A 27,508-nucleotide genomic window follows, 5' to 3' on the forward strand; every position below is an offset into this window, starting at 1 on the left:
ATGTGTGTGCTCTTCAACTCTCTCCACTCCTTTTCTTCTGGCTCCTGTTTCCACCTTTATCCCACCGTGACTCATCCAATGTAAACATACACAAACTCTGAGGTTTTCCAATGTTTTCCCAAAAATTATGTTGTTTGCAAATCTTAAATGTTTGTCTTTCGCTCCTCAGATAAGGTAGATAAAATTTCTGTATCATACAGATGTGTATACGTATGATACACATCTGTACTATACAGATGTGCATCAAGTGTCCCACATACGTTGCAGTCCTTTGCAGCTGCTAACATGCCTATCTTGTGCTCCATCCATCTTCCAATCAACTGTCATGCTGCTCTGACCTTCCTGCTGCTTTTTCTTCAGTGATGTTCTCTCATAAACTTCTGATTTACACTGACACAATATTCCACAGACTTGGACTCTATTAACTGGTTTAATGATTTCTGAAGGCACCTTACTGCACTTTTTTAAAATTAGCATTAAAAGAGTAAGAAATGCTGACATTTCAGGTTTTCTATTTGTAAAACAAATAAAAAACATACATGACTTCCCCAAAGTGTGCTACTTTCTGTTGGTCTATCATAAATAAGTTAAGGGGATGTTAATACTTTTGCAACAATGTTTTTTGTTTATTTTTTTTGTTCATTTGTATAATTTACGTTTCCATTTGTTTTGCATCAAATTCTTGTAGAAATGTGGGGAAAAAAAGGATTTTATAGAAAACCACAGGAATGTATGTATAAGGATCACTTTGCAGAGAATGGGTTAAAAAAATTTACTTTTAAAGATCATTTTAAAAGTTGCCAAGAGAGTTTGTCTCCTTGGAAGCGCAACACAGAGGAAGAATGGATGAGTCAAGACTGGACAGTCCTGTGCTCTTCAACTCTCTCCACTCCTCTTCCGTTTTGGCTCCTGTTTCCATCTTTATCCCACTGTGACTCATCCAGTATAAACATACACAAACTCTGAGGTTTTCCAACGTTGTCCCAAGAATTATGTTATCATCTTAAACATGAAGAATTGCTGCTTTTGCAATCACTGCCGTTGCTCCTGACATGACATCATGCACCCAGAAAATACAAAAAGTAGCACTGTGTCACATTCTAAGTTTTACTGTCTATTCTACATTTGCACAAAAAGCTCAGAAATATTTTTTTTTTATTTGTTTCAATCGAATATTTAGAAGTGAGTTTATGACTGATATTTAGCAGCTTGGGGACAGATTCCTGACTTTTTCCTGTCCAAATGATCCATAGATATAACTCTGTTTAAAGCTTGTAAGACTTTGGAGGTTTTATGTTAGAAGACAAAGACGGCAAAGAATAAAATCCATCTGGAGGAGCATTGAACAGTCTGCTGATTTCTCACCACTTTTCTTGACGCTCTGACGACACTACATCACACACAGAGGCACAGAGGTATTTGATTATAGGAGGATTTATTTCAGACTCAGACAGTGAAGCTGAATTGTTTTCCAAAGCACAGTAATCACAGCATGTCTTCATAGCCTTACAGGCAGTGAACCCACAGTGAACTTCCCATGTTTGACATTTTTAAACAGCTCCACCTATATAAAAACATTGCCTTCCCTGCAGGCACACATTTCCCAAATGTGACAGTCTGTAGCTTTGATTGTCTGTAGACACTGTTGGCCATCCATAACTTTCCTTCTTAGTCACTTGGTGTAATCCTCTGTTATTGAAATCTCCTCCTGAGATATAATGAAAGCTAATATGCTGTAAAACACGACAGATATTATTAGGAAGATATAGGAATGCAGAAATGAGGATTCTGTCTTGTCGTAGTTGACAGTCGATTATTTGTCATGTGTGCTAGAAGAACACTATCAATAAAATTAAGGAAATTGATAATAGGTTCCTACATATCGAAAAAGTAAAAGTAGAAACTAATGATGCTATTCACCCACATAAACAGTAGATTCTGCACAATATTTATTACAACATTCAGACATTTCCTTCTGATCTTCTTGATGTTTAAATAGAGGACTTTGGAAGGATGGATGGATGGATGGATGGATGGATGGATGGATGGATGGATGGATGGATGGAGGGATGGATGGATGGATGGAAATATCTAAAATAGAGATGCCTCAGAAAAAAATGCTTTATTTTCTTATGAAAACTTTTTATTTTTTTGGCTCCTTAAGTGTCCCATGTTACAGTCTTTGGTTATTCTCTGTTTAATGTAAGATTTTTATCTCTTTATCTTTTTTTTTCAACAAAAATGATGCTGCTTATTTCCTGTCTACATTTGGGACCTATTCCTTTCAACTCATGACAAAGCAACCTTGACTGGAAATTCTGTTATTCATCTGCTTGCCAAAGTGCAAGAGTTTTTCTTTTACTGCTGGATTTGATCCAATTTGTTCGTTGCTGACACCAATGTTTGGAGATTGATGTGTAGCATGAGTCAGGCATTTGAACCTTAACAGGTTTAACATTTCAGGTTTCAACGTTGAATGTTCAGACTGTGACTCACTGAAAGATGAGACATATTTTGCGCAATAAAGACTCATTCACAAATTCAGTTTGTAGGGGACTATAATTAACTAAGACAATAATTTGAAAATGATAAAAGTATATGTAGAAGATGTCAAGCCAAAAGTTTCCACTGAACTTAAGAGGGAGTGTGACTAAACTGAGCATCAGGGTCTAACTAGATTTGGGTAGATGGTGACAAAGGAGGAACCAGAGTGAGAAAAACTGAACTGGTGTCAAAGGGGAAATTTATCTGCAAACAATGAACTGCAGAACCTGGTTTACACAACTTTGCAGGAAATAAACACACCTAATGATAAACAGGAAGATTGGTACAAGGAAACAGAGATAAGGTTTACACAACCTACAGAGCAAACCAAAGACAGAGCAAACCTAAAACATGCCAACCTTCACAATCTCTCACCTTCACATCTTAAACACTTCGATAAGTGAAAATAAAGGTTTTACGCTAAATAAAATAAGATATTGTAATCATACCAATCAGATTCCACTTTCCTCCACCTTAGACATCTGGTGCTTTTCCATTTAATGAGAGTAAAGCTGCGTCACTGCTTTGCCTGAGAGGTTTTGGGGAATGGAAAATAGCAATGTGAAAATCATTAAACCACAACTTATCTGTGAAACTTATCTCGTGCCAGCCATGTTAAGTTTCACCTTTCACCATCACTTCAAACAAATAGGAAGAAAGAAACTACCTGCAGGTTATTAAGGATAGCACTAGCAATTAATTAAAAAGTTTTTCCATGTAAGTGTAATAATAGTTTCATAGCGTAAATCAGTGAGTGATGGAAACTCTGAATGTGGCTTTCAAGTAAGGGAAATATATGCTGATCTTCATTAACTGAGGAATTACAGCTGGCCTAAACTTGCCCTGGCCAGAGTAATAAAAAACAACTGGAACTGTAACAAACAAAGGTGGACAATACACACAATGAGAATCATGGTAAGAAGAGTAAAAATAATCCCCAAACTCTCTATTATTAAGGTTCTGTAAAATCTGTGAATAACTCCAAAACTTATGACTCCACAATCTCCTCAAGGCTGTAATTGTGACTGCATGTTTTTTTCCTTCCACTAAGTTTTTCATTATTAAGCATATGAGCAGCCGATGTCTTTTGCCTTGTGGTATTGTGGAGAGTGACGATGCGTGTTTCACAATGATCAACAGACTTCCTCATGATAACTTTGATCATGGCAATGTCACAACTACATGCAACTGAGTCATCAATTTTAAGGGTTTCATGTTATATTTCTTCTTTCACAATAGAGGGAATTTTTGTTTTTTATATATTCTCTGTTATAAAATAAATTTATATAGCACTGAAGCTGGAATAAATTAACTTTTTCATCATATTATATTCTTTGAGATGTGGTTATATGGCAAATTGATGTATTTTTTCAGTGAAATAAAAAACATAATTATTTGAGCCTGATAATTATATTTTTTGCATATCTCTTTTATTGAAATTCTCTACTTTTTAACATTAAATCTTCACAAAAACTTATTTCTTTTGTCTCTGTCATTAAATTAAATGTATTTCTCATAGAGTTTCAGCTTAAATGTGAGAGAAAATGGCGCTGAATGTCACCTTGTTTAACCCACATTCACAACATTGCTGATCAGCTGCTACGTGCAGAATCTCAACACCAATTAGATGTTGTTTTACTGAATGTTCTCCTCTGGGTGTTCTGTGAATGTCCTGCCAAATAATACCTCTGTCCTCCCTCTTATTCAGAGAGCTCTTTGATTGAGATTTATACTTCTTTTTATTTACCCAAATTAAATTAATTAAGAGTTTTCTGGAAATGTTTTATCACACAAACATTACAAGAGGAGTTCCTGTCTGGAATGAACCTTTCCCCCCAAAAAAATAAAATTACACATTAGGGTTTTTATTTACTTACCATTTTTACTCCCACATAATCGTTTTACAGCAACTGAAAAGGTAGATGTTACATGGAAGAATGTTTTAAATTGTGAAAGGCCTTTGAATGACACCTTACATATGTCACTGAGACACCCTATTACTAATATAGGAAAGGACAAAATCTAACAGATGTCATTTTACAACTGTGCCTTGATATTAGTCACCATCTCTGATGAACAGACTAACTGATCAACACCGATACCAAAATGTGACTGATAACAGGTGTTAGTCCTTCTTTATGAATCACATCATTTACAACATTTTAATTTGTTCATTTGAAAGCGTGTGTACCCAAGGATGCCATCGACCTTCTGCATGAAAAAATGCTTCAGATCAAGCGATTCATTTGGAAATATTTTAGTTTGGGTCAAATGTTTAATCTGGGTTGTGTGAATAAAAGGTGTGTGGTTTATGGTTATGATGCCCCACAGTCTCATTTTCAGGTAAATGATCAATAAACGAAGCATAACAAACACATTTTGTCTAAGTACATGTGTTGCCCCCTCACACAGAAGGACTCCTGGGTGAAGAGCCACATTACCCTTATCAGTACCTGAAACTGTGGCTGTAATTTCACACAATAGGGGCAATTTAGAACCAACAATAAGCTTCAGATGCATAGTTTTTGAATAAAATACCTGCCCAACTCACACAGAAACGTCGCTGATTCGGAGATATCTCGACTGTGAGAGGACATTGCAAACACAAACTTTGCCACTTGTTTCAACACCTAGCTTATAAAAATCAGTAACACTCCTATGACTGTTAAAGTTTCCCAAAAAGTAAATACAGAGCCGTGTCAGTTATTTAACAGCAGAGTTGAGATTTGTAAACTCAACAAATGGTCTTTGTACTGTGAAAAAGACCAACACAGCTGGCTTTAACCAACAATTGTGGTGTTACTATTTTAGACATTGGTTTATTTTTTTAAATGCACACAAAGATGGGAAAACCAGGACTTTGCAAGAAAGGTATATTCTTAAGCAAGTGCTAGTTTACCAAAGTTCTTTAAGAATAAATAATTAGAGTCAAACTGTGCTGTTATTTAATGAAATCTATCTTAACCCTATCATTGGTATGCAGGAGGCAATGACCAGAAAAATGTTGTCTTCTCCCTATTAAAGCAACATTAATTAGTGACCAAAAAAACTAAACTTCTCCAGAGGATTTCTAAATGTATTCTTATCAGTTTTACGTGCAGCTCAGATAAACGGTATCCCTCCCAACATTTCTAGCATGCTGTTTCGTCTGTTGAGTCTAATTTTCATAGGTAGGAATGACATTTTTCTCTTTGTTTTGTATCGACACCACAGGCCACTTGGCAAAGAATCATTTTCCAACGTTATCAGATACTACCCACACCCTGTGGGTGGAGTCAGCTTCTTAAATTAAAACTATGAAAGTAAAATATTTTTAATGGTTTTGAGCAACAAGGTGATACCCAAAGCGTTATTTACTGAAAGCTGAATCTCTTTAATTTGTTTAAGTTTAATGGATTTGATTTCCCTTTGGGGACCATTTTTAAGGTCTCACTCCACTTCTTTTGTCCTCTACTTATCAATGGTCTTTAGGTAGTGGACATTAAATTTTGACTAAGAAAAAAGGCCACCCCTTTAAGACCCCTCATCTACGGACAACCACGCCCGTAGTTCAACCTGAAAAAGTTCCTCCATGTAATGTTTATAGTTTCTTAGGTCGAGATATATCCTACTAAGGTAATTTTGGTGAGTGAGGCGATGATGAAATTGAATGTATTGCTCATCGCTTTAGTAGTTTCTATGTGCTTCTGAACTGAAGTCATCAAGTGTAACATCTGGATTGTAAATGAAAAAGTTTCTCACACCGAAAGTCTCCGAGTGATGAAGTGAAGACATTGGAATGAGGAAAAGGAAACAGTGTTTCGATGTTTTGGATTATTTAAGTTTTCTATCATTTATTTCTATTCTTGATAAACATACTTCCTTGTTTTCTGTTTAATTTGGTAAAATTAAAAACCCTTAATGCTTAAGGTCAGGTTATTAACCTGATCTTAAGGGAATCAGGTTAATAACATTTTATTAACCTGATTCCCTTAAGATCGTTATTGTCAGGAATCACAATAAAACAGAAAAAGTAGTAATCAATTTTTAGATCTCTTCCTCCTTGGTACACAATGCCTTGTTGTTGGAGGGAATTTCTCTTTCTCGTGCTTTTTTCTGAACTTCCTGGAGGAACCGCTTCTTGTTTTTCCTGTAACAAAGCCAAGTGAATAAAATCAAAGTCTGACATTTCTTCCTCTGCTTCATATCTCATAGATTGCTTTTCTTTTTTGAATCTATCTTTATATTACTTGATATCAGACATGACTGTGCGCTCACGTGTCCACAAACCACCTAGTATGTTTATGGGTAAACTTACAACTACTTACAACGTTTTGTCAATAACCAAGGTAACATTTTATTAATTTTAATAGGCCGAACCTAATAAAACATTAAACCTATTTGTTGTTAGTTTACACTTAGCCTTGACTTTCCTCTCATCACCCCCAGGCTCGTTTCCTGTCACCATGACCTCAACAGTGTGTTTCTAGTTGAAGTATGACAGGCATGTTGTTAGTTAGGATGTGTCAAACCTGAAGCAAAACCTCCATCATTGAGAAAGAATGACATGGGGATGTTCCCTGTAGTTAAGAAGCAGCTTTGTTGAGTCTTATACCAACACTGACAATAAACCCAAACAAGTCACATGATCAGTTTATTTGAGTTTATTATATATTTTTAGCATATTTTGGACTGTACAAACCAAGGTATTCACAGTGAAGGTTAAAACATTTTATAATTGATTTATGTCAAACCTCACAATAATTTAAGAGAATATTTAAAGTTCTCACTTTCCCTTTTACATTTGCATGGAAATGTCTGTGATTAAAAAGAAAAACATGCAGTACAACAGTAAATTACAGTACATACAGTAAATTTTGACCACATCTTTGTTCGGATACAAGTATGAAAGTAACAGACCCTCAAACGTTGTGTGTTAATGTGCTAGCAGAAAACACATCAGCACTGACTTCAGAGAAGAAACTGTTGCTGCCTTTAAATGTCAAGTCACGTTTTAACTGATTTCTAATGGTTTTCATTTGATTGCTTAGGTTGGACGTGAGCTCTGAGGGACTTTTAGAAAAACTAATTTCATTTACGATAATTCAGAGCCACATTTCCTTTGTGCCTTTGCACCACTTTCCAGCTGACCTACGCTGCACCACTTGCAAGGTGTCACGTAATTCTGGTGGTGGTCTCACTCCCACTGTAAGTCTGGCTCCAGAGCAGTGAGAAGGACAAAAAAACACGCTGAGCTGTCCTGATCATCTCCTGCACTCGGGCCCACGTTCTGTTCATCCTCATTAGATCCACACAAAGCAAGATGGGTTCCCCTTGCCCAATCTCATAAAGCAGGATCTGAGCAGGCCACACATTGACGTACAACCAAACAATATTAGTCACAGTCATGCTCTGGCATCAGACAGTGAGGAAATAACAACTTACTAATAATGCCCCCTCACAATCAGGTCGTTTTCATGCTGTGATAGGCCAAGTTCATCCAATGGGATATCCCGAGCCAAACATTATGTGATGGAGAAGTAACTCTTTATGAGGATGAGCTGAGATGACAACTGATGCACATGACTTAATTAATACAATGCTCTTAGTTCTGCATGTCGGTGTGTTTTCATTTGGATGTGGAAGCTGTTTCTTTTGTGAGAAATGTGATGGAAAAATTTCTATTGAGGTTAGAGAGGACGATGTCTAGCGCTGGCGAGCTGATTCACGATGCCATGCTGCCCGTCACGTCAGCATTTTTGTCGCCGTGTTTGAATTGGACAGGGTCCTCTGGAGACTTTATCCTCCACCCACTTGCTGGGTGTATGTTTTCAGAATGGGTGGTATTTCTTATACAGCAATTACAGTAAAGCAGCTTCTTTCCCAGAACCTTTTCCCAGAAAAGTTGACCACTGGAAACCATAATAATGCCCCCTTCTGTGGGATAATCTCCCCTATTTCTCTTTCATTACACACAGTGTAAGGAAATGTCATGCTTAACAATGAAGAGTTTATGAAATAAGCCAGTAAATCTCTGACAAAAAGCATAAAAGTTTAAGAGAAATGTACTGAAGCGATCTGAACCATTTCATCTTGTTCCTTATCTGCACTGTCTTGGCACAAATCTCGTTGGGTCTGACAAGCACGTACATGTTTTTTCTGTACTGTTGAGAAGTGAAAGCTCTTGTAGCTGCACAAAAATGTGAGCATAGGCTGAATAAATCAGAATACTCACAGGGTACTGGTTTATTAAAGCTCACTGGAGCTTTCATGTCAGCCACATTTATTCTCTTGCTAATAAAGTTCAGGAGCAGAACAAGTACAAGACTGGAGAGGTGCAACATTTACCAATAAAAAGGATCCATCAGATAAAACACTGGCCTTGGTGTTTGCTTTGTTTTGTGCCATTTAAAGTTGAACAACTCAGATTAATAATTACATTGCTATTTCCATTTTTATGAGAACAGATAGGGTGTTTACATATATATATATATATATATATATATATATATATATATATATATATATATATATATATGTATGTAGTGTGAATGGCAACTTCACTTCTTGTAATGTGTGAATGTCAGAGGTTTTGACCTTGTGAAGCACAGGTGACTGAATATTTTATAACATAAAACCGGAACTATGTCCTCTTGTAAACGTTTGACCTCTTCTTGTATTTGCGAAATTAATTCCCATGACAATTTGGAGTCTGGCTGCTAAAATTTAACTCAGTTTGATGATTTGAAACATGTAAATGATGAATCAAAGCAAAAACAAAAGAAAGATGTAAGGTCAGATGTACATTTTTAAAGTGTTACCATTGCAAAAACTCCTCTACAAGAGTTAGAATCCCGTTTTTTGTTCTGTGGACTGTACAATTAAAATGGGGATGAGTACATGAGAATATGCAATTTAAGAATGAAATGCATGTTGATCTTCAGAATTCAGGAAAATGCTACCAAAAAAAATTGATACTTGCCTAAAATTGTACAGCCAAAGCAAAAAATAAAAAGCTTAAAAGTGAAAATGTAACAAAGTAGGCTGGTAAGGACTAAATCCGATGGGACGAACAATTTATTTTAAAGTTTGTTACGTTTCTCTTCCAGGTATGGCACACTGTAAAAAATGAACTTAGGGGGTTATTACATTAACAAAAGAATATCATTTATGAAATTTAATCATGTTGAGATAACATGATTCATTATAGTCAGACTGATCTTGTGCTGAAGCTGAGTGAGATCACGGGACATCATGCGAGTTCACGCGAGATCATGGGAAATCATGGGATATCATGCGAGTTCACGCGAGACAATCGTTTTTGTCTCAACTTGAATAACATCTTGAGATAACGTGATTCAATTTAGTCAGATTCATTTCCCTCCGAAGAGGGTCTAGCGAGATCAGGGGATCACGAGAGATTATGGAAGATCATGCAACGTAACTGTTTTGCACCTGGGAAAACTTCAAATCGGTTTTAGTTACACATTAAACTATAGATATTTGTTTTTCTCTGCAGGGCACTATTGGCATTTAAGAACTGCACTATAAAAAAAAGTATTTGACTTTTTTTAAAAAATGTCTGAATTAACGTAATTAAATCATGGAAAGGATTTCCACACGATCAAATAGCTTTCTTTCAGCATGAAGCATGTTTGTTGAGCCAACTTAATTGTTTGTTGAGCTAACCGGCGTGCTGTGGTGGTGCGGTGGTGCAGTGGTTTTGCATACTACATGTTTGGAGGCCTTAGTCCTTGATGTAGACATCGCTGGTTCGACTCCCGGCCCCGGCGACCTTTGCCGCATGTCCTCATCTACTGTCTCAAAAAAAATACAAGCCACTAGTGCAAAAAAAAAAAGAAAAAAAAGTTGGTTTCAACTAAATTACTATGAATCTTAGTCAAGTAAATTATTTGGTCCAAAGCATTGTAAATTAGTTGGGCTGGCTCTTTTAAATTACATTGGGTCCAACTATAGTAAATGAGTAAAATCAACCTTAATAAATTAAGTTGAGCCAACACGTTTGCTTTAAATTGGAATAACCATAATAAATTAACTTGAGCCAAAACTTAGTAGAATAACCAAATTAAGTTGAGCCAACTCATTTTATTTAAATTAGAATAACAATAATAAATTAAGTTGAGCCAACCTGTCTGATTTAGAATCAGCCATAGAATAACCATAATAACATAAGTTGAGCCAACACAATTGCTTTACATTGGAATAACCTTAATAAATTAAGTTGACCTAACACATTTGCTTTAAATAGGAGTAACAGTATTACATAGTGCTGAAATAAAGCAAAGTAATCAGGTGGAAAACCTTTCCATGGTTTTTTTATGTTCATCCAAAGAGTTATTTTTTTCAGTGCAATAATTTTGGATGGAGCTATACTGAGGCTCAAAAACACTTCAGTTAGTTATCTAGAGGAATAAGAGGCACAAAAACAAAGGGTGTGTTTTCTTTTTCTCATTGGTGGGCTGAATAATACATTTAAATGATTGAGAACAGGCCTAAAATATTCTTGAAAGAGGAAGTTTCATGAATTTGAAAATGTGTGTTTTAAGTTTAAAGTAGACAGAAAGGAAGTCCAAAAATTGCGCCAATCCTGCCAGAGTTTATTCCATTCAGACAAGAATATATCACATAATGCTTGTTACAGTCATATTACACAGTTGAAGATTTCTGCAGTTTTTTCTGCAGACACATATACTGAAATTCCAAGTTTTCTTAAAAAAAAAAAATACATCTGTGAATTAGTAGAAAACATAGAAATGCATATTGCAGTGTACTGCATCAGACATATGAATCAGTCATGGTGAGTGTAACCATGAAGTCTTCCAGTTTTAGCCATACGTGTGCAAATGTACCGAAATTATCCTCATGAAACAATAGGAATGCAATGAGTACGACTGCAGCTGAAAGTCTAAAACCTCAAGTGTGAGGTGTCAATGAAGTTATTAATTATTTTTAAATTACGATAATAACTTAAGGCACTTAATAAATTAACACATACTTGGAGAAATCTACAAATATAAAGACAAATAAATAAAAATATAAATGTTTTTTATTTATAAATATTAAAATATTAAATAAATATTAAATAACCTTTTTTCTTTTACACTATTTTTAAAGTATTTAGAGCTCAGAAGTCCTTTCTTTCAGAATGAATGTGGGGTTGGGGTTACTGTCGCGCGACTGCGACGTGCTCGAGTTGATGGTCATGGATCCGGTCTCTTTGATGTCAGGCACATAAAAGGACGCCACTGGACAGGGGCCTTGAACGTTGTTGCAAACCAGCCTCTGCAGGGAGGCGGTGTTGATGATGTCAAAACCGACTGAGCCTCCAAAGGTGCTGGGCTTCCAGTACTCTGGTGAGCAAATGGGATTCCCCATCAGGCCTTTGAGGGAGAAAGGAGCCCCCATCTCCACCATTGTCTCCCCAAAAATGGCGTTTGGCCGGGGCTTCTCCACGAGCAGGCCGGGGTAGAGCTCCACAGCGTCAATGTCTCCGTACAGCTCCTCCAGTATGGCGGCCATTTCTTTTTCTCCTGAAGAGAAAAATATAAATGGTTTTAGCTTGTGGTTCAATCTGGCTCGTCTCACTTGCACCACTTCTTAACTTTCCAGTTTGATCTTTCCTTTGTCTCCTCACATCTAATTTCCTTAATACCTCTTGGGGTAGTTTTCCTTTCCCTCCCTGGAGCTGCTGGTCTCTCTTGTAAGTTTACATCTTTGCTCTTTGTAATGACAATCTGCTTACATTATGCCAGGATGTAATGAACATCTGCCTCTTACAGACATGGAAATAAACATTTAACCTCCCAAACTGCTGGTGTGTAAGTGCAAAAGCATGTCCTTAATAATACCTAAGCATGTCAAGAGCTCTGTTCAGAAGCTTTTCAAACTTGTTGGACAATTAGAGTCAAGAGTCTGGCATTACGTAGTAGAGTTGATAATTTCCTAGTAATCCTATTGCGTCATCTGCTCCACCCACATGTATCAGTTTTTGTTAGTGGTGTTGAATTTGTCTCACCTGTCATGTCTTCAAATGAGGTGTAGGGCTTCATGGAGAATCTCTTCCTGTAGGCATTGAGGGATTGGTAGCGCATTTTTCTGCTGTTCTCGATGGACTTGATGGCGACATACATGATGGGTCCCGGAACGTTCCGCCCGCCAGCGACCTGTAAAAGGGGAATGAAATTTTTAAAGTCATGAAGCTTTAGAGCCATGTTGGGGTAAAAATGTAGCTGTTCCTGCAGCTGCATTGAGAGTCCTTACCCGTCCTGCAGTCTGCTTGGAAAATGAATCCACCAGGTTGTTGATGCCGTGCTCCGTCATCACAGTGGTGTTGAAGACAAACTCTTTGTAGCTGTAATCCCTCTCCTCGATGTGGAAGCTGTCAGGCATCAGAGGGTGCCAGTGGTAAAGAGTGTTGAACTCAGATGCGATGCGGTTTTGGTACTGGAACTGTTTGCTAAAGAGCAGCTCTGGGTCAAACTTCAGTTTGAAGTTATATCCGCTCAGGTGCTGCACGTAGTCCTCAATCACAATCTTGATGGTCTCACCTACAGAGATGAAATATATAATCAAATTTAGGCTATTTTTTCTGCTTAATTTGCATTTTGAAAAAAACATTTTCTCTTCCTGCTGCAAAAAGGAAACTGACATTTCACCACTGCCTAGTCAAAACACACTTCTGTGATTATGATCAAAAGCGCTGTTCAAGGAATACCAAAACTAAAAACACAACTTCCTCTCTTCGAAGCTATTATCAGTTATTCCGCATTCAGGGCGGCGTTACGGGAAATATCTTTAAAAACGTTTAGCAGAAGTCAAGATTTCTCACCAATAAGGATGAGCCGAGAGGTCTGAAAGAGTCTTTCGTCATCCCAGTCTGGGTGAACTTCCTTCAAAACGTCACACACCCGGTTGTGCTCACGAAGCCAGATGGTGGCGTACATCATGAGGCCTGGGACCAGACCGAACGCCTCGTGGCCAACAGCGAAGCGCTGAGAGTCGGGGACGTGTGGCGGGTAGTGCATTTCAACACCAACATCCCTAACCAGTGGAGGGTACACCTCTCCGTTTATCACCTGTAGCGTTACACAAGAAGGACAAAAAGGAAGTGTGAGGCACAAATGTGGATTTGAAGCCTTTGTCTTAATGAAATGTGGCTCTCAGCTCTTACCTGATATTTGAGCTTTCCATCCTTGAAAAGCCTCAGTTTATGTTGCTTCTCCAGGTTTTCACCATAAACGTGGCCGAGATCAACCTTAAAATAAACAAAAAAAACATTTTCAGGTCATGATTTAATTTTTCTTACAAGACATCTTGTTTAATAATCTATTCTGAATTAGATTTGACTACTCACCCCGTGGCCTTTAGCCACTGTGAAAGCAGGTCCGTTCTTCATATCAGATTTGAAGAACTGATGTGTGAAATGTTGCGCGAAGAACGCAAACATCAAGCTGGTACCCTGTGGGTCTGGAATAAACCGTCTCCTCACCAAGAGCTTTTCCGCCAAAACCTTGACATCAGGTAGCTCCTTTTTACCTGAAAACAACAAGATAAACATCAGCTTAAAACACAGCAGGAAGCTGGTTTGTGTTTATAATATGATTTCAGGGCAAATGCTCAAAAATGTGCTTTCTTTGTGGCATGCTGGGACAGGTTTGGGCTTGCTTTCATAAGACTGTTTCCTCTCACACAAGCAGAAAAACAAAAGGTTTCATTGTGATCTTCCGCTGATGTAATAGGAACGGGATGCTCTTGTGCTTAAAATAAGAATCTAAGAAAACTGGTTCTCCTGAAGCGCAGAAAGTGTACTCACCTACGACTCCCATAGGGGTTGGGCAGTCCGCCGGAACTGGAGGAAGGGCACGAGTATAGTAGGACAGGTTGGAATAGGCTTCCCAGCTTTTGTATCCATAATCCACATTGTAAGTAGGAGGACTGTCGATCATATGGGATCGGGCTAGAATGAGGAAGGACATTATTTATTTATTCATGTTGCATAAACTTACTACTTGTCTCTGTATAAATTACTTAATTTCTCCACTGAGTAAAAAGCAGAGGCTTACATGTTAAGACGTATTTCATGATGGCATCTCTGAGAAATGAGATATTGTTGATGATGTTCCAGAAACCCTTGAAGTGGGTGAGGATGTAGTGCACAGTGTTGGGTGTAGGCTTTAGGGAAATTTTTACCCAAGTGAGAAACTCAGCTGCAGATGACAGAAATGGGGAAGATGAGTTAAGATGTCAACAGCAGCTCCAATGTAACAATTCAAAATAAAATAGAAAAAAAAAAATATATTTTTATACACTTACGTGTTGTGCAGTTTTGTCCATAAAAACCAGTGCGTGTGCAGTCGCATTCATAGTTTTCTGAACCCATCGCTGTGCACACACCCCTGTTCTGGCATGGCTCTGAGCAGCAGGGGTTACCTACGGCAGAAACATTTAGTAAAAATAAAAATCAATATCCTAGAAAGCACTTTAAACATTTCAATTACACCATTCACACACAGACTCGAGAATCAAACTTTAATCTAAAACAAACAATAAAACTTTACTTCTGAAGTAATTTATCTAACTTAAAATTTATACAAAATTAATTTTAAAGTTATATTCTTACCTGCATTACAGAAAGAAAAACCCATAGCCAGCAGCAAAGCAGCAAATGTTATTAAAAGATTCATTTTGCTATGCACTCTCTTCATTTTGCGAGCCGGTGTCTTTTGTCTGCTGGAAGCAAATAAGAGGTAACGCAGACCTGACGCTACATTTATACTCCGCTGAGTCCCTCCCACTCAGTCAATGACAGAGCTATTACCGATTAACGGAAGTCTGATTATGGACTAATGAACTAAGGAAAAAAAACGACAATTTTACATAACACTCAAATGTCGTAAAAGAGACGGATTTTATTGACATTATAATAATGAAGTTTATTAGTGTTTCTGTGTGTTATTCTCTCAAATTGAGATAGATAAAACATAAAAAGAAAAGACAACGAAATGAAACAAAATGGTTATAGGTTGACTTTGACAGTTTTTAAAATTAAATCGTATAAATAAATAGTTATTATTTTCCTCATCGGTTTTAAAATGTATTGTTAAATTAGATAATTTCAAGAATTTGTGCCAACAGTGTCGGTTCAGCAAAATGAGACCCAGAATGCTGTAGCCTCGATGTAAATCAGATGAGGAACGGACAGAGTGGTTTTAACGAGGACGGCAATACAATTTATTTTATGTAGAAAAACAAGTATATGTATAAAAATCAAGATAAAAAATCTTATATTACTTGACCTAAACGTAACCCGTCAACCTGAATGCATTTCAATCAAACCATAACATTATTTTTATTATTCCTCTGAAGTATTAATCATACATATGACAATAACATTTGCTTTTCAATCCGAAATGAAAGGTGTGCAACATATGGCAGAAAAATAAACCAATGTTCTTGTTGGATCAATTAAGTTGAAGTGGTGTGATAATATTCAAATATTAGATGGAAAACTTTAATCATACGGTAATAAAAAAACACACATTGCCTAGGAACAGATGATTGATTTAGACAGGAATGTATTGAAAAAATATTATGACAGGTTTTGTCGTCATTGCTGTGTCATGTTCTCTGTTATCTTACCAAAGTGAAAAAAGTGCCCTCGTGTGGAGGAAATTATGCGTCGGAGCGCATTTGGAGAGGTTCTCTGGGGGGAGTTACCAGCACTGTTTTCCTGCTGAGTCAACTTCTGACTTTTTTACTGTGGGATTTCCACACTGTTTACTTTGACAAATGTAACTTTTTTCTTTTGAATTTTTTCCCTTTCTTCATCTCAATTTTGTCTGTTGCATTAGTTTGAATGCAACAGAACTGAACTCTACTCGACTACCGGGTGCCGAGAAGCGCCTCCTCCTCCATCTTCATTCTTGCACTACGATTATGCTCGCTCAACATGACACTTTTAAATGGATTTATAAATTGAAACGCGATCTTGTTCAGGTACGTTTCTGTTTCCTTCTTTATCAGCACACGATTTCGCGCCTTTTGTGAAACAAAATCGGACAGATGTGTGACAGTGTGTCCATAAACTCGGATACCACTGGAACATGGTTTTGAAGGGTTAACGCGGTGGACGCTCACATAAAATAAGGAAGCTGAAAATACATTAATTACGCACATTAACGTGCATTTTAAAAGTCCTGTTCATAAATGTCTGTTTCAACACTTAAATTTGACAGATTATTGTAAACATAACTTCTTGCAGGAGGATGAGACAGAGAAAATCCGTACACATGTAGCGCGTAAGTTAATAAGAGTGAGCCTGTAGTTTAATGTTTTGCTCTCACTGTCGTCTGCATTATTTTGCATGATCAAAACCAAGGGATTAAAATCAATAAATGTGCATAGCCATAACACTGTCAGTCCGTCTCCAAAGAATCAGGCCAAACCAGTTGTTGGTGTCGAATGGCCGGTTTTTAGAGACGCTTGGGAAAGACTGCAAAGTTTTCCCACAGTATAAGTCCTAAGAAGTTCACAGTGTTTCATACACGTAATCCTCCACACTTTTTGTTGTTTTAATATCTCAGAGTATTTGCAGCAAAACGAGGAAGCTTTCTGTCTCTATTAAACTTTGAACTACTGCAGCTGTTTTGCATCATGGCAGCTTGCTTTACTTTATGAAAATCTTAGTGCCGCGGGGGCCGTCAGTGGAGCTATTTTGGCCGCCTGCATGCGCTCATTGTGTGCCGCTGAACCAGGACAGCCAGCGAGGAGAGCTGGCATCGTCCCAACTTGAAGCTCTTCGCTAATAAGTACGTGACGGCTGCAGTGAACACAGAGACCCTCTACGTGCTCTGTCTACTTGATGATAGCACGCTTTGATGAGCAGCTGAAAAAAAAGACTCAATGAACTTCAGCTGTGTTATCTGGATTGTGCATGCACATTTGGGCACCATTCATGCAAATTTCTAAAGAGTGAAAACATTTATGCGGCTAAAAATAATCATCTTGTCGTATCTTTTGCAAATGTACACCCAGCTTTACATTTTACTGCTGGCTATGCGACACAGCAACTTTGTCACAGCTTTGTTTACTCTCAATGAGGCTTCAGAAAGAATCCATAGCCCTTGTCTCGATGTGACAACCACAAATTTGAGTGGATTTCATCTGAGGGAGCTGCAGAAATCTATTGCTGAAGTAGTGAAATATTTTGTCTAGATAACTATAAGTCAAGATCTCCACAAATTTGGCTTTTATTAAAAGTGGCAAAATGAAAGCCATTATGGAAAAGTGATAATTAGGCCATAAATGGGAGGCAACAACATTTGACTGAAAATCGCAACATTGAACTTTTTTGGCTTATATGCAAAACAACATGTTGGTCAAAAATCTAATCCTGCACTTAACACACCAAAACAAACAAACAAATAAATAAAAACACCATCCACACTGTAAAACATGATGATGGCAGCATCATGCAGTGGGGATGCTTTCCTTCAACTGGGACAGGGAAGCTGGTCAGACTCGATGGGAAGATGGATGGAGCTAAATCCAGAATGATTCAGACGGAAAACCCGGGAGGGAGGTTCATCCTTCTGTGGAAAACGATCCTAAACATTCAGTCAGAGTCACACTGGGATGTTTAGAGCAGGGGTGTCAAAACATTTAGTAACGTGGGTCAAAACTGGCAACTCGAATACTCAGGTACAAAAAAAAAAATAATTATAATTTAATGAACTAAAATTACACGTTTTCTGTGCAATAACAGTCTTAACACATATTTTAATTAAGCAGAGAATTCTTTTTTTTCTGTGATAATGTCTAAATCATTGTAGATTCAAAGCTTAAAATGGGTTTTGCATGTTTTCTTTATTGAAAGAAAGGCATGCACTTTACCAATTTAACAAATTTAGTCTATTATTGCAAATAAAAACATAATTTAGGTCAATCTTTATTTGAAAAAAGCTTTTATACTGTAAATAAAAGCAGACATGGGTCCACCTGCATTAGCTTATAATCAATGGATCAATGCAGTCCTATCTACCATCACATCAAAGAGAAAACACAAAAGCTTGGACCTTAAAAGACAAATACTATGTGTTGTAGCCAACATTTTTATGAGAAAATTTTAACTTCTTTGTTATAGTTTTGTCCTAATTGGGTAAAAAAATCTTCATCTGCATCAATCTCATGTACTGGTGGGATTCATTTGTGCCATTCATTGGACATTTGTTGTCAATACTTGAACCTTCATGCTTAAAAACACTCCATCCAATCTGAAGAAGCTTGAGTTTTCTGCAAAGATGAGTGAGCAAGAATTTCACCCCATAAGAGCAGTGGTAGTACAGATATACCACCACTGCTTTCACCAAAAAGACCAATGGTGAAACCGTAAAACATTTTCCTGTAACTATTAATTCTCAGAGGAGTTGAATATTTAATACATGCCACAAATTTTAAGGTTTTAAAGCAAAGACTAAAAACTTAATATTAAAGAACTTTGGACTCAACAGACTCACATTTTGATTCTTTTTTTGTACTCTAACTTGTCATATCAAGAGCATAAAGATGTATAAAACACACACATTCATACACACACTTGCTTTTGGTCTGGTTGTCTTATCACAATTCAGTGGCTCAGCACACTTCCTCTTGGTCCTGCCAAGATGCAAAGGGTTGTGCTGATAAAGACGGTTCTCAGCTGCACAATGGAGAAGTTGGTAAAACTTTTGCCTTTTACTACGAAGGTCTTGGGTTCAAATCCCGGCCTGGAATCTGTCTGCATGGAGGTTTTATCATCACTTTGTGTGCTAATGGATAATCCATCAATGCACCAACCAGTTGTCCATAATTGAAACTTAATGAAACTAATACATTTTTAAAAAAATATTTTCTTGTTTATTAAATATATGAAAATTCTAACTCCAGTTTGTTAGTAGGTCAGCAAATAATATATTTCTGATGCCTTTTTAATATTTAGTTTAGTAAAATTGAGAAAGTTTTGAGATGTTGTCTTGATGAATAGAAATAATCTTTATCTTGTCCTTTTATTTGGTTTTAGGCTCAAAACTCAAACCTTCAAAAAGAAGCTGCATAGATAATTTTTTTCCAAGGTTAACTCCTTATTGCAGTTAACTGCTGACCTAAAACTAAGTTCATCTTTGCAAAGTTTTGTTTGCTTTAGTTCTAGGGGGGAAAAAATCAGATCTTCATCTAATTCAGCTTCTTCTGTTGTTATTTCAGGCCAACTGCATCAGTGTGTGACTGAGATGCTCTGAGTCAAAGATTGCATCACGCTGAGGGCTTTCCTGAGAATTACTCTCCAAACATCGCAATGGCTTCCAACATAATTGTGAGTATGGGATGCTGTGATATTTCTGGCATAAATGAAGTGAGAAAAGCATGGTACTTGGCATGTGCTAGTATGAGATTCCCATGATATGAGGTGAAAATACCACAGTGTTTTATGAACACTGTGGTAAAACACAAATCTGTGAACAAAAATGTACCTGACGATCCAATTGGCTTTATTAAAAACAAACGGGCAGCAATCAAGACTTAGTAATCATTTTGACTTTTAAGGAGAAATATTAAAGAAACTTCTTGGAGATTACAATCCTTAGTTTATAAATAAAAAAACTGAGCTAAAATCACTGTTTTAGATTCTTTGTGCCATCAACTAAACAAAAATCAACAACATCAAAAACTATCTATGCACTTTAATTAGTTTAGCTTTTTGTATTACACTTTAAAATGTCTTAATGAGATGGCACCTCAGTATCTTGCAGATCCTCACATTCCTACTAGAGGTTTAAGTTATTCAAATCAACAAAATTTACAGGTTCTGTTGTCCAGGCTGAAAAACTATCAGGACCAAACCTCCGGATCACTCGTTTCAACTGACATACGAAAAATTTAAGGGAACTCCTGACAGCTTTCTGCCGTGGTTGAGTTTCTTTTGATAAGTTTATTTTATTATATTGTTGAGCTATTCACCTATTTTATTGAGCTGGATTTGTAGTTATTTGCATCCTATATTTTCTTAAATGTGGTTAATGGTTTTGAATGCGAAGTTATTTAATAATTTCATTGTATCTTCATACATGTAGCTGCTCTATGCCAAAAAGTAAAACATATCCCAGATGGTTCAGTCAATCCACAGAAGGACTCGGATAATTTTCCTTCAACAAATGAAGATTCAAGTTTCAAAAACCCAAACTACTAATGTAGAGATCAGAATATTTTCTTAATTTGAACACAAGTTTGAGATCATCTTTGTAAGACTGGTATTCCTGACATCTTGAATTTGTTATATTTCCTGTGTTTATAGTTTTTAAACTAAAATGTCCTTTAGGAGTAAAATGACATCCAGATGACACTCAGGTGAAAGTGTTCTTTTAAGGCTGCTGTTGTGTTTTGAGGAAGGGCCCACCTAAAAATGACTCTGGATGTAACAAGGTATCATAGCAACAGATGAAGAGAAACGCGCATTCTGTTTTTTTAATAGAACAAATGATTGACTCCCACAGTTTAGATTGTGTTAAATAAATTTAACACAATCAATTTCTAATCTGTCGAAATTATTGTAAGGACAAAAAAAAGTAATCTCAGATTTGACAAATTAATGTGTAACATTGTCCTGTGTAACTCTTAGGGTGTGATCAATAAACAGAAATAGATACATGCCTAAGCCTATCACAGATTATACCAAAGAAACAAGTGATGTTTGATTTTGAGCTGTGAGTCAGCTCATCCTGTCTTATTGTGATAGTTTGATAAAAGGTTATAACATTCTCTGCTCATGAATACAGCTGGGTGGATTCTGTTTAAACTGGAGTGTTGCCAACACAATCAAATGGAGTATTAATTTTTTATTTTTTTTTTAGAAATATATGAAGCAATAATTACTGTAATTGTGCCACATAATTCTGGGGAAAGTTAATGTTTGCACCGGGGAGTATACTTACTTATGTTGCCTGAGGAAGACAGCAGTCAATCACTGTGATCTTAGTTTGGAGAAACAAAAAATTTAAGTCAAGCTCACAACTATTCAGAGTAGAAACAACTTGAACTGTAATTTTCTGTCATTTTGCACAAACTTAAAACCTTCCGTTCAAGTCCAGCAAACTTTAATCATTCTAACTCATTTTTGCCTCAATGAGTCGTCTACTTTGTGTTTTTTTTTATGAACCAAACAATGTTTGTGTTTCCATTGGAGATGTCCCAATTAAAACATTTTTGAATATCATTGTCAGTATAGTTGACTGCGTCCAATCATAATAGCTTTCGTCGTCATTAGTTACTATTGTATTAAGTTGGTCGCACCCTAAAAGTCGTCATCGTCCAAAAAACATTGAGAAGATGGAATGTGCCGGAAGTTCTGGAAATATGGTCTGTAGTTTGCAATATTTTAAAAAAGAAAATGGAAGTTGTTTAGCTGCCTATAACTAATCTGCACAACCCTGGAAATAAAAAATAAATGTAGTCTTTAACTGTATAGTACATGCATACATGTTTTCAATCGAAAAGACACAAAGTGAAACGTTTCACAATGGATTTGATTATCAGCTGTCATTCCAAACCCCCCGGATGTTTTCTCTGGTTGACGACGGATTTTACAACCGACTTTCTCATGCAGATCTGTTCTTTTCTTTACGCTGGTTTCACAAATTTTCTCACACAGAATATTAAAGTTGTTTTGAACTAAATATGAACTGTGTTGTAGGTGGAACATCACATCTCTCACAAATTCACTGTGACTGTCGTTTGTGCTGAAAGCGTTACCAAAGGAGCGCTTGGTGACCTGCGTAAGTATTTAAGCGTATTTTAAACAATTATGAATCTGAATGCTCCATGGATTCATTGTTTTGAGTAGAGAAGTAGATTTTGATATTCATATTCCTTAAAAATATAGAATAAATATTATTAATAAAGTCTAAAATGCTATTTAGTCAAGAGATTTCATCATTTACACTGCATTATGCCCTATGCACTATGCTCATAAGATGATGCAAAAATGCAGCACAAGGATAATAAGAGATGTTGTAATAATCCATAATCTGGGTTACGGGGAGCATGTCAATATTAAATAAAAGTAACCCCAGAATAGAGCCTTGAGGAACTTTATAAATATAAATATGCTCTGCTCATATTTCTGATTTCCAAATGACATGAAGGAGTCTCTTTCTGCCAAATTAGGTCTGATCATTTAGTAAATCTACTCAATCTGTGGTGTGTTTAGTGGATACTCCAGATCCATATGTGGAGCTGTTTATCCCAACTGCTCCGGAGAGCAGGAAGAGGACGAAGCACATAGACAACGACATCAACCCAAAGTGGAATGAGACTTTTCATTTCATTTTAGACCCCTGCCAGCCGAATGTGTTGGAGGTGAGATTTGCATTTGAAAGTCCAGTTCTAGTTCTGCAGAGGGCGACTGAGTAATGATGCAACAGAGCGCAAATCCATTTAACACAGCTTGTGTTATTATGAAGGATGACAGTACCACTGCAACTATAAAACAGGACTATGACTCAAAATGTTTTGTTTTTTTGCTTAGACAATTTTCCAATGTTTGTTTAATTTAATCTTGGTGAAGCTGAACAGAATACTCGCACATTGCCATTGAAATGTTCTACAGCATAAACTCTACTGTTTATTCCAATCAGCTGACATTAATGGATGCCAACTATGTTATGGACGAGACACTTGGGACGGCGTCCTTTGACATCACCAAGCTCAAAGTGGGCCAGAAAAAGCTGGAAATTTTCAAATTTGGAAAAGTAAGTCTCTCACTTTCGTTTATACGTCCTAATATTTGTATGCTTGAACCGCAAATGTTGGAAAATCTTTTCACATGATTTAAATTCTCGCAAATGACTACCAAAGGAATTATGTAAATGTGCATTACTGCAGAAATGAGCGCTTTGGACGCATGTCAGGAAAGCCTCAGTTAAATAATGTAATGAATGATGATGTATTTACATGTTCATTGAGGTGGTTGTGTGCCAAGAGTGTAACATCTTTTTCCATTTGGATAGTTTGTTTCCTGCTGTGGCCCCTGTCACGCTTAAATAACCACATAATTTTTATTTTTACAGGCAACCAAAGTACACTTGGAGATGACAGTGGAAATCTGGTATGTTTTTAAATCAAAATTAAATGTTGTTTAGTTACATTTAATAAGTAATATTGGTTAATAAAGGTGCTGTCACACTAGAACTAGACTAGCTGCTTGACAAAGTAAATAAGTAATCAAATACAGTCTGCAGCTGATTCTTTCCCGTAATTGCATTCAACGTTCCAGAAAAGGTTTGTAATTAAATGAAGGTGAGTGATAAAGATGAAAGAGTTTGTGGGTGAGTTTCACAGCAGACCACCTGACAGCAGATCTTATCTAACCAAATCAGATCAGTTTTGATCTTATTCTTTAACCACCTCCTTCCTCAACATGAGTCAGCATTTTAGTGAAACCTAAATCTTATTTTCTGCATCTTCAGCACAAAGCTGGACCTGAGGTTCAGCCTGGCCTTGTGTGACAAAGAGAAGGAGTTTCGACAGACTCGCAGAGAAAGAGTGATGCTCGGCATTAAAAAGCTCCTCGACATGGAGAAGCCTTGCTTCCTCCCCAGCTCTCCGCAGGAGGTGAGTGCAGAAACGCAGAGGCAATTTTTACATTTACAATTGAACCGACAAGCTGGTTACTGAAGTGAAGCTTAAGTTCTCAGTTTTACTCACTTTATACTCCTACCTAGAAACAGGCAGGAATGTAATGACTCAACACGTTTTTAACACACTTTTTTGTCATTTTTAATACATTTTAAATGGCCACATTTAAGTTCTTACCTGCGAAAGTTTCACCTGTTTGAATTAAAAAAGTAAACACTGCTTACACTATGTCGTTTTCCAAATACTTAGCGCCTAAACAACAACACAAATGACACAATGAGGTGTTTACAGAGTCTTGCAAAAGCAGCCAACCCTCTCAACTTTATCAACTTTTTCTCACATTACACCCTTGAAATTCATTGCATGTTATTTTATGAGAAACCTGAACCAGAAGAAAAATGATTGTTTTCAATTTTGCTTATTAAAATAATGTCTGGATTGGGTTTAATTTGCATTTGTTTTTCAGACCCTTTTCTTTAGTTACAATGGATGGTTTAAATCAAACCAAATTTATGTGTTAGAATGACCTAGTCAAAGTCCAGATCTAACTCAGTGGTTAGAAAGGGATTTTCACAAAAGCTTTCCACCCATTTTGACTGAGCTTGAGCTATTTGGCAAAGAATGGGTAAAAATATTTAGATTAGCAAAAAGCTGGTTGAAACAGGGGGGCTGAATATGTAGACTTACCATGTTCTTTAGATGTTAATCAATAAAGGAAAATTGGGAAAACATAATATTCTCCCTCTCACTTATTTACCACTTTAGTTTAGTTCATGGAATCGCGTTAATTACATTGAACTTTATGCTTGCAGTCTGAAAAAACTAAGGTTTATGAGGTATAATGTTTTTTGTAAAGCATTGCAACTCTCACATGGTATGGGAAGAAACAACAACAACATGTGGCTGCCATTCGGTTAAAAAAACCCATGGTATTGGTATGCTGGTAGTAAAATAATTATAAATTATGTAATTTTTAATAAAAAAAACTGAACAAACAATAGCCTGATCAGTGTTGATTCTCTCTACTAAAAGTATAAGGCTTTTCTTTGGTCAGTGACCCATAATAAGGAAGCTCTTTGATCTGGTTCACAGTCAGATCAATGCAAAATCAAAACTTTATTTTTTTTTTAACTTTTTTTTTTATCAGAAAGGGAAGCTAACGTTTATCCGGTGCCCTCACTGATAACTTGAAAAACAGGAAGGGTTGATATTGGCTCTGAAACTGTTTTCATAATGCATAACCCTGCCACTGACATGAAACAACATGATATTTCCTACATTTCTACATCGTCTCTGCTGAGTTTATTCTGTTTTATAAAGTAGTGATGGTTCTGATGTGTGCTTACAGCAGTATTTCCTCTACTCCACATTCCCGCTTATCATTAGCTACAGGAAAGGTTACTAAAAAAATGACCGAAGGAAAAACAGTCCAAAGCATTAAGGTCTGTTGCCTTTAGACATTATAATCAGGCTTCAGTGCAGACTTGCTGACATGAACTGGAAATCTCTGACGCAAAACTCCAACTTTTTCTCCCATGCATTTAGCTTAGCTTCCTGTCTCACCAGAGCTGTTTGGGCATGGTGCCCCTGCTAGCTGGCGATAAGCTTTAGTCAGACGTTCTCTCTCCTCATTGTACGAGAAATCATGGAGGGATGAGGTATCCAGTTACAGTCTTTTACTGTGGAGGCCGTCCTCCAACTCCCTTTGTGGCCTGACTGTGGAAATATTCAGAAATTATGGATTTTACAGGCTGGGTACTTGTGTTGCACAATAAGAATTAGGAAATAGCTGAAGTTGTTAAGCACAACTTGGGGAAGCGACTGCTGCAAAGGCATGATGTAACTAGCTCGGCATTCAAGCTGTGCAAAGGGAAATTACTAAAGCTGGAAGAATAATCCAGATTGAATTCACTGTTTTTAAAGCCTGCAGGTTATAAGGATGTTGATAAGCATATCTTTCTTCCTCTTATTATAAATTTGCTTGCCTGTTCCAGGTTCCAGTGATAGCCATCGCAGGTTCAGGCGGGGGGTTTCGTGCAATGGTTGGGTTTTCTGGAGTGATGAAGGCCCTGTTTGAGTCTGGGGTCTTAGATTGTGCCACATATGTTGCAGGCCTCTCTGGATCCACGTGGTATGTGTTTACCTGCTCTGTTTTCTTCATGTCTCACCTTTATCATACTTGTTTCTTTGCCTTTTCTTTATTTTTTAGTATTTTCTTTTCTCTTACTTTGTCTCTAAACTGCAATCATGAACTTCTGTGTATTTTGGAGGGATTTTATGCGATATACCAACACAAAGCAGTGCACATTTGGAGAGTAGAAGGAAAATGATTCATGGATTTAAAACTTTTTATATCCAAAAATACGAAATAGAGTCCAGTGACCAAACATATCTGGAGGAGTTGCAGAGCTTCAGAGGTCAGTTGAGAGATTTGGTTGCATGCCCTCCATAAATGGAAGAGAAAACCTTAACTAACAATACACATCAGTCAGAACACATGCTGGTAGCAGCAAAATTCAGTTAATCAGTAACTGCTCAGTGGGAATGCTTTTCTTCAGTAGGAAGATCGAAACTCGTCAGAGTCAGATATGGAGAGGCAATGGGAAAAAAAGTAAACTGTTAAAGACTTGGAACATGACTCATAAAATCCCTCCAAAAATATCAGTTTGTGGTTGTATGACAGCAAAAATTACTTATTTGTACTTATTTATTCTGTAATTGTAATTTGAAACCACCTCTTCCTATCGTTCTTCCACTTTATCTCTCCAGGTACATGTCTGCTCTCTACTCCCACCCCGACTTTCCAAACAAGGGTCCGAAAGACATCAACAGTGAGCTGATGAAAAGAGTCAGCAGCAATCCTCTCAGGCTGCTGCTGCCCCAGCACATCACCAACTACATCCAGGCCCTGTGGACCAAAAAAGCATCAGGGCAGCCAGTTACGTTTACCGATGTGTTCGGCATGCTCATAGGAGAAACTCTTATACCTACGGTAGGAGCCACATACAGCTACTATTTATTTTACTCATGAAAGCCAGTGAATTCCCCTGTTTTAGTCTAACTCAACTATTAGATGTTTATTTTCTTTTAAAAAAAAACATTGGTTGTTTCTGACCAAGCAGTGTATTTCTGCAGTTAGCTTTGAGAGAGACGGTTTTTCACAGATTATCTGTCTCATTAAAACTGCCACAAGATAGTGACAATTTTAATAAATATGTAAAAAGACAACATTTTTATATAAAAGTTACCTACTGTAGTTTGGGGAATGTAATTATTATTCCTTAGATGTTATAAATGTGGA

The 27,508-nt window shown here is 36.9% G+C and overlaps 2 protein-coding genes across 2 annotated transcripts in view; one reads left to right on the forward strand and one right to left on the reverse strand.

Annotated features, from left to right (window-relative positions):
• Positions 1-11,120: 11,120 nt before the first annotated feature.
• ptgs2b (prostaglandin-endoperoxide synthase 2b) lies at positions 11,121-15,281 on the reverse strand. The gene is made up of 10 exons (XM_044129644.1): positions 15,164-15,281; positions 14,857-14,973; positions 14,607-14,750; positions 14,357-14,500; positions 13,898-14,079; positions 13,715-13,798; positions 13,373-13,619; positions 12,805-13,091; positions 12,560-12,707; positions 11,121-12,074 (listed from the first exon to the last, which is right to left on the reverse strand). Exons 1-10 carry the CDS (start codon positions 15,246-15,248, stop codon positions 11,662-11,664), a joined length of 1,851 nt encoding a protein of 616 aa, XP_043985579.1. The 5' UTR covers positions 15,249-15,281; the 3' UTR covers positions 11,121-11,661.
• Positions 15,282-16,247: 966 nt separating this feature from the next.
• Positions 16,248-27,508, forward strand: part of pla2g4ab (phospholipase A2, group IVAb (cytosolic, calcium-dependent)) — a 28,152-nt gene continuing 16,891 nt past the window's right edge. Inside the window, exons 1-9 of the mRNA XM_044129661.1 lie at positions 16,248-16,539; positions 19,783-19,891; positions 22,265-22,346; positions 22,781-22,929; positions 23,208-23,321; positions 23,640-23,677; positions 24,039-24,183; positions 26,202-26,338; positions 26,977-27,199. Of these exons, the coding sequence (XP_043985596.1) occupies positions 19,874-19,891; positions 22,265-22,346; positions 22,781-22,929; positions 23,208-23,321; positions 23,640-23,677; positions 24,039-24,183; positions 26,202-26,338; positions 26,977-27,199 (906 nt within the window). The 5' untranslated portion in view covers positions 16,248-16,539; positions 19,783-19,873. The remainder of the gene's footprint in view (positions 16,540-19,782; positions 19,892-22,264; positions 22,347-22,780; positions 22,930-23,207; positions 23,322-23,639; positions 23,678-24,038; positions 24,184-26,201; positions 26,339-26,976; positions 27,200-27,508) is intronic.

This window comes from Gambusia affinis, linkage group LG10, assembly GCF_019740435.1.
Source record: "Gambusia affinis linkage group LG10, SWU_Gaff_1.0, whole genome shotgun sequence".
Classification (NCBI taxonomy): Eukaryota; Metazoa; Chordata; class Actinopteri; order Cyprinodontiformes; family Poeciliidae; genus Gambusia; species Gambusia affinis.